General features: G+C 30.9%; 1 protein-coding gene across 7 annotated transcripts; it reads right to left on the bottom strand.

Moving 5' to 3' along the window:
• On the bottom strand, nt 1-3,824 carry LOC103492826 (thiamine pyrophosphokinase 1). 7 transcript variants are annotated; one of them, XM_051087221.1, is made up of 6 exons: nt 3,517-3,820; nt 3,272-3,407; nt 2,285-2,357; nt 1,604-1,702; nt 1,204-1,453; nt 1-457 (listed from the first exon to the last, which is right to left on the bottom strand). In XM_051087221.1, exons 1-6 carry the CDS (start codon nt 3,656-3,658, stop codon nt 336-338), a joined length of 822 nt encoding a protein of 273 aa, XP_050943178.1. In that variant the 5' UTR covers nt 3,659-3,820; the 3' UTR covers nt 1-335. The 7 variants fall into 7 exon arrangements, with proteins under 7 accessions (XP_050943178.1, XP_008451592.1, XP_008451594.1 ...); XM_008453370.3 differs by having other exon boundaries at nt 3,311-3,407; XM_008453372.2 differs by having other exon boundaries at nt 3,311-3,412; nt 3,517-3,670.
• Between the last annotated feature and the right edge of the window lie 2,165 nt (nt 3,825-5,989).

Raw genomic sequence — 5,989 nt, 5'->3', positions numbered from 1 at the left:
TATACAAATCAAATGTCATTGCTGATAAAGTATACTTTAGCTCTCAACAAATAAAGAGAGTATTATTAGGTGTTACAAAATACAATTGACATATATAGTGGCACTGACCTCCAAAATCACAAGTAAAGAGAAAAAGAAACTTTACCCATTTGCAAACACGCTTCCTACTCAAATAAAAATGAAATTTAAGTACATGCCAAATGAATCTAATTGAAACTCAAATACTATAAAATCTACTAGAGATGTGAAGGGGGGTAAATCTTCAAAATTATTCTTATTTCAAATGGAGAAAGAAGATTCCATTACCTAATGCTGAAAATTAATTGAAGCTTTTGCTAATTTTGGCTTTTTAATGAGATCGTCCAGAGAAGATCGGAGTCAGATTGCACTGTTACCTTCTCTTCTTTAACTATATTTGATGTGCTAATTAGACCCCCAAACTTCATCTCCGTGTCACCTGGAATACAGATTAATAATACCATAAAGTTAACAGCATGCATTAGAATTCAGTATTCCATTACAAAAACCTTCCCACTTGGGAATAAACAGTTCAGAAACAGCAGAGAGTTCCAATTGAAAAAGAAAACAGTGTCCCAAATTTTCAGTTAGTCGAGGTGGATTTATGAACATCTCTAACATAGATTCCAAATATTTCCTTATCTTGTAAGCTACATACTACAGTTCAATAAAATATCATGCCAAAGTATTATCACGAAGGGAGAGAATAATGTAATTGATATCTATAAGGGAAAGTTTCATCAAAGAGATCATATTTGAATTATTTTCCCAACACCCGTGTACATTCTATTAAGATAAACATAACTTGACGGTAGTTGATATCTTCTCAGGGTGGGTTGGAGGCTTGAATCCTTATACTCCACTTTGTTGTACTAAAACAAAAAGTAATAAATACCCAGTTACGTTCTCTACCAAATATCAGAAGGTGAAAAAACTTAAATCTAATTGAAATTGTTTGTTTTGGAGTTCCTGGAAAATCTAAGGAAATTGAGTCAACTCTTGCGTCTTCCCAATGAAGTTGCTTTTGAAAAACAAAGCTAAGAATGATTTCATAGCAAGAGGAAGAAAACTTCTGGTTCATATAATGTTAGCTAATTTGCAGCTCAAAGTTGCTTAAAAACACGACACAGCCAGCCATTCATGGTGGTGGTAACAACTTGAAAATAGAATATTGATAGTACTTACTCAAATCCCATTGAAGACCAGTGGTTGTCGTGCTTCCAGAAGGCATTCCAATTGGAATGAGACCGCAATGTGGCCCCTCTACAGATGAATGAATAAGGATTTCATGGTGATGAGTCCTTGGCAGAAGATGAATAAGACAATCATCAGACAGAAGTATTATGCGAGTGGTTGAGAAACGGCATAGAACATTAATGTTTCCTATCTCATGATCAAACCGTCCACCCAGAGCTCCAGCAACAAGTATACACAGCTGAAAATGAGCAGCTCAACATTATAATGCCAATCTGAAAAGCCAGAGCAGAGAAAAAGTGCAGTAATTGAATCATTGAATGCAAACAATGAAATGAAGTCCTAATTTAATCAACAAGCTACATAAGATTTAGAACATGATTCGACTTACATTAGACTCCTGATTTGGAATAGATTGAAGAATATATGCAACACATTTATGAAGATCTGTGGTATCCTGATCTTCAGATTCATCAAATATCTTGGTTCCCTACACCATGTGAATATGGATATCTTGAGCCAGTAATGTACACATGATAACATGTACTGTCAGTGAATGTCATCAACACATAAAAATGGAAAAATTACACAAGATGTTGAAAATATCAGTGGGCTAGTCCTGGTTGCAGAACGAGAATTGAGAACTACCCATGGTCTCAAAATAGATAAGAAATGTTAAAGACCTGTTCCAAAGCACTTGATATTTGGTTGTGGTTTTTTCACTTAAAAAATTAAGCTTATAAAAAGTTCTTCCACCAACAGATTTCTTTAAGCCAAAATTTAAAAAAAAAAAAAAAAAAAAAAAAAAAAAAAAAAAAAAAAAAAAAAAAAAAAAAAAAAAAAAACAATAAATAAATAAATAAATAAGTAGTTCTTCAAAACTTTATTTTTATTTTTATTTTTTTTTAAAATTTGGTTAAGAATTTGAATATTTCCAAAAGAATGATGAAAACTATAGCAAAGAAATTGGGTGAAGAAAAGCACACAGTTGTCAAAGACAAAAAGTAGAAAACCAAACGGTTCTCATAAAATTCTGAACTCTTTCTAGGGAGAGAAGGGCAGAATGACATACTTGCTTAGCATAAAATTCTAGTACTTCTGTCCGAATTGAATCCATGTCTCCTCTAATAACATCTGGCTTGTAGCTGGAAATTAAAAAAGAAGAAAAGAAACCAATAGATAGAATCAAAGCACAGTCAAGGTCATCAAAGTATAAGATATATAATTCTAGAATAGTTTATACAATAATATCAACCATCAGAAAATGCCATAGAATGATGTGTAGACATCAAAAGCCAACAAAATAGCTTTAAATATCTTCTTCATCCAGCCAGCTAGCCAATGGGAAATATAACCAAAAAAATTCCAAGAACAGTAAAGAAAGAACTGACCAAAATAAGAAAAAGAAAGCTGTAGCATATGTAACATAAAAAGAAACAGTTAACGTTTGAAATAGAAGAAAATATAACCAAAAAATTAATAATAAACCTCAAGGTAAATTTCATGGGAACCTCACAATTTTGAGGGATTTCAAACAATTTTCGTTGTTTATTACTGCAACAAAGAGAATGATTTCAAATCCCATTTTTACGTAAAAAAAAAAAAAAAATCTTCACTAATAGTCGGGGTTTGCATGATGTCATAGGGTTTTGAGGTAAATTGCTTATTTAACCTTGTCATATTTTAATTTCAATTAAGAAATCATAGTTAAAAGTCTTTATTAGTAACTTCTTATCTTTCTTTTCTTTTTTGATTACCATCCAAACACAAAATTCTAAATACATTCATTTCATTCAATCAATGAAATATTTTCTTAATCCTTGTTGATTCCAAAAAAAAGTTAGTCATAACATAGCACTCGGACGTAATTAAGACTGTCCATTAATAGCCAGGGTATGGTCCCTAACATCAATAATCCGTCTCTCTAAAAAGGTGTCTAGCATTAACCATCTAAATTTCCAGAAAAAAGAAAAAAAACCCCTAGGCACAAAACTCCACTATTAAAGAGAGAAACTAAATCACATTAAGAAAATAAACCAATAATGGAAGAAATACATACTATAACAAAACAGAAGAAAAAGACACTAGCAAACCAAACCTATTACGAACATCCAAAGCATCTAGATGAGGAAACATCAAAGGCAAATCATCAAATACACGATTGGCGCCTCCGTCGGCACACAGACGAAGTTGTGCTGCTCTACAACAACAACAATACAAATAAAATCATATCAACACAAAAGAAATTCATCAAAACCCCTCAAAAATCAAAACCCAGAACCAAAAAGGGATTCGTAGATTAACCGTGCTTCCAGAGCAAGGGGGTGAATTTGGGGAGGCGTTGATTGAGCAGAACAAGGGCGTAGGTTGAAGAACGGCGGTGGTTGGGCGGTGAAGAAGAAGGAGAAGGGAGAAGGAAATCTGAAGAGTGGAACAGGACTTCCATGACGGAAATGCAAGAGATTGGAGAGATTTTGTGAAGGAAAGACGGATTTGAGAAGCAATTGGTTGATGTTTTAGGTAGTCAAAGCTGAAGAACTTCCAGAAACTGATTGAATATATTCAAAATGAAAGCAAATTAAGCTTAAGCGAAGGAACAGTATAAATCATGAAGACAGATGGGCTTTTATACCTGTTTCTTTCATTTCCCGCTTTGTGTGATTGGCACGTGCGTCTTCATGGCTAAATGACCACAAATACCCCTCCTTTTCTTAAATGGGTAATTTTCATAATATTTGAAAGTTTTTTAAAAAGGTGAAATATATGCCCTTTTTAGAATTAAGCAAAATCTTAGATTTTATTATTACAGTTAAATTATAATTCTATGGTGTGTTTAGATTATATTTTCAATTGTTTAATTTAAAAAATAAATTATTTTAGAAAAAACATAGTGTTTGAAAGCTACAAAACTATTTTCTTTTAAATAGATCTTAAACAATTTTCATAAAAGTAAGTTTCTTAAAAAACATTTTTTTTCTTAAATTAATTTTAACGGACGTCTAGTCTTTAGATTTTTAAACTTACATATATTTGGTCTATTAATCTTTAGAATTATCTAATAGATATTTAAATTTTCAATTTTGCGTGGATAGATCTTTGATTATTCTTAAAGAGATTTGACTTATTAATTATAAATTTGAATTTTATGTTAAATGGGACCTTAAACTTCAATTTCCAAGTCTCAACCAAAATTTTAATTTAACCTAAATATTTAAATTCTGATTAAACCTCTCAAATTTTCAAGACTATTGTCAATTTCTTTTATAACTATCAATGACAGAAAACAAAAAGAAAAGAGGAAAGAAAACTTTGTTTTGGGCTTTATTACACTGAAGAATGAAGATGACAATTTACTTCAGTAAAGCAAGTTCACTCAATGACAAAAATTGATGTGTTGTTACTCTCCATGTGAAGACAAATACAACCGAGATGGCTTATTGCTAATGCCTAATTTTACATTTTTCTTATGGACCCACCATTTCTTAGGTTTATTTTTAAGTAATCTTGATAATTATTACAATAAATAAATGTAGCAAGATTTTATACTCCAACTTCAAGAAAAAGAAGTAACAGTGCAATTATTTTTCCGATTGTAATAATACAATCGTACTAGAAAACCAACAACAATGCACATGATCACGTATTTATTATATTGAATGAATGTCCCTTCATTAATTTACTTCATATCATATTAATAGAGTACATTAACTCATTTGGCAATTGAAATAGAAGGGAATGAAATGAGAGGAATTAAGAATTTATAGCTCTCTTGTTTCAGAAATAAATGTTATACTAAATCATCCAATTTATTTAAGGTAACAAGATTATCAAATCATTATCCATTTGGAGGGTTTATTATTGACATTAAAGTTCAATTGAAATTTTTATAGCTAAACATTAAAAAAAATCATTTTATTGAATGAAAAATTTGATATTTTTTAAAAAGTATCATTAGCTTACGTGTTTAACCAAACCACGCGAATTTAAGCTTTAAAACAAATATTCTATGCGAGTGTGTACATGTTGTCTTTATTATTAAAGGGGAAAAAACAATTCCTGGAAGAAACAAGGATGTTTAACCAAGCCAACAAAACTAGAGTTTCAACAAGATACAAACCAATATTAAGATATATGAAATTAAAAAGAAAAACATAAAGACTAAGCTTAAAAAGAAAAATACAAAGACAATTTGAACATTCACGAATCGGAATTTCCAAAAATACTAGATACTAAAATGGGAATTTCCAAAAATACTGAAATACCAAAATGGTGTTGAGCAACTAAACATTTTAACTAAAAAGGAAAACATGTAAATATATGTACATACCTCTTCGATTGAGGTCAGTTTTCTGCGGTCAAATTCTCAATAGTAGTAAAATGTGCATCATTACAAATAAAAATAATCCAGCAAATAGTAAAAGCAAAATAGAACATCAAGGTATCCTGCTAGAACATATAATCTAAAATGATATAAACATCATAATGAAAAATAAAATAAAATACAAACTTGGTAACAAACCAATGTTGTAGGGTCAAGCAGCTTGTCTCTTGAGATTAGTCGAAGTTCGTATAAGATGGTTTGGACACTCACGCACATCGAACAGAAAAAAGAAAAATCTTACTAATGAACTCTGGTTGTAGAACTGTGCTTGAGTTCAAGAAAATAATAAAAAGTGGGGCAGAGTACTGATTTATCTACCATGAACGTAGTGAAGAAATTCTCTAAAGAACTGCAACATATTGAGCCCAGTATGATACAATCAAGAAAGAAAGCATG

Source organism: Cucumis melo, chromosome 1 (assembly GCF_025177605.1).
Source record: "Cucumis melo cultivar AY chromosome 1, USDA_Cmelo_AY_1.0, whole genome shotgun sequence".
In the NCBI taxonomy this organism is placed as follows: domain Eukaryota; kingdom Viridiplantae; phylum Streptophyta; class Magnoliopsida; order Cucurbitales; family Cucurbitaceae; genus Cucumis; species Cucumis melo.
This window is presented reverse-complemented; position numbering and strand designations above follow the sequence as displayed.

Excerpts from the sequence above, each read along its gene's own strand:
- LOC103492826 (XM_051087221.1), bottom strand. The coding sequence starts at position 3,658 with ATGGAAGTCCTGTTCCACTCTTCAGATTTCCTTCTCCCTTCTCCTTCT. Across the intron at positions 3,408-3,516 it reads CCCCTTGCTCTGGAAGCACG|CACAACTTCGTCTGTGTGCC; the intron begins GTTAATCTACGA and ends GTTGTAGAGCAG. Across the intron at positions 2,358-3,271 it reads TTTTCTTCTGTTTTGTTATA|CTACAAGCCAGATGTTATTA; the intron begins GTATGTATTTCT and ends TTTAATTTCCAG.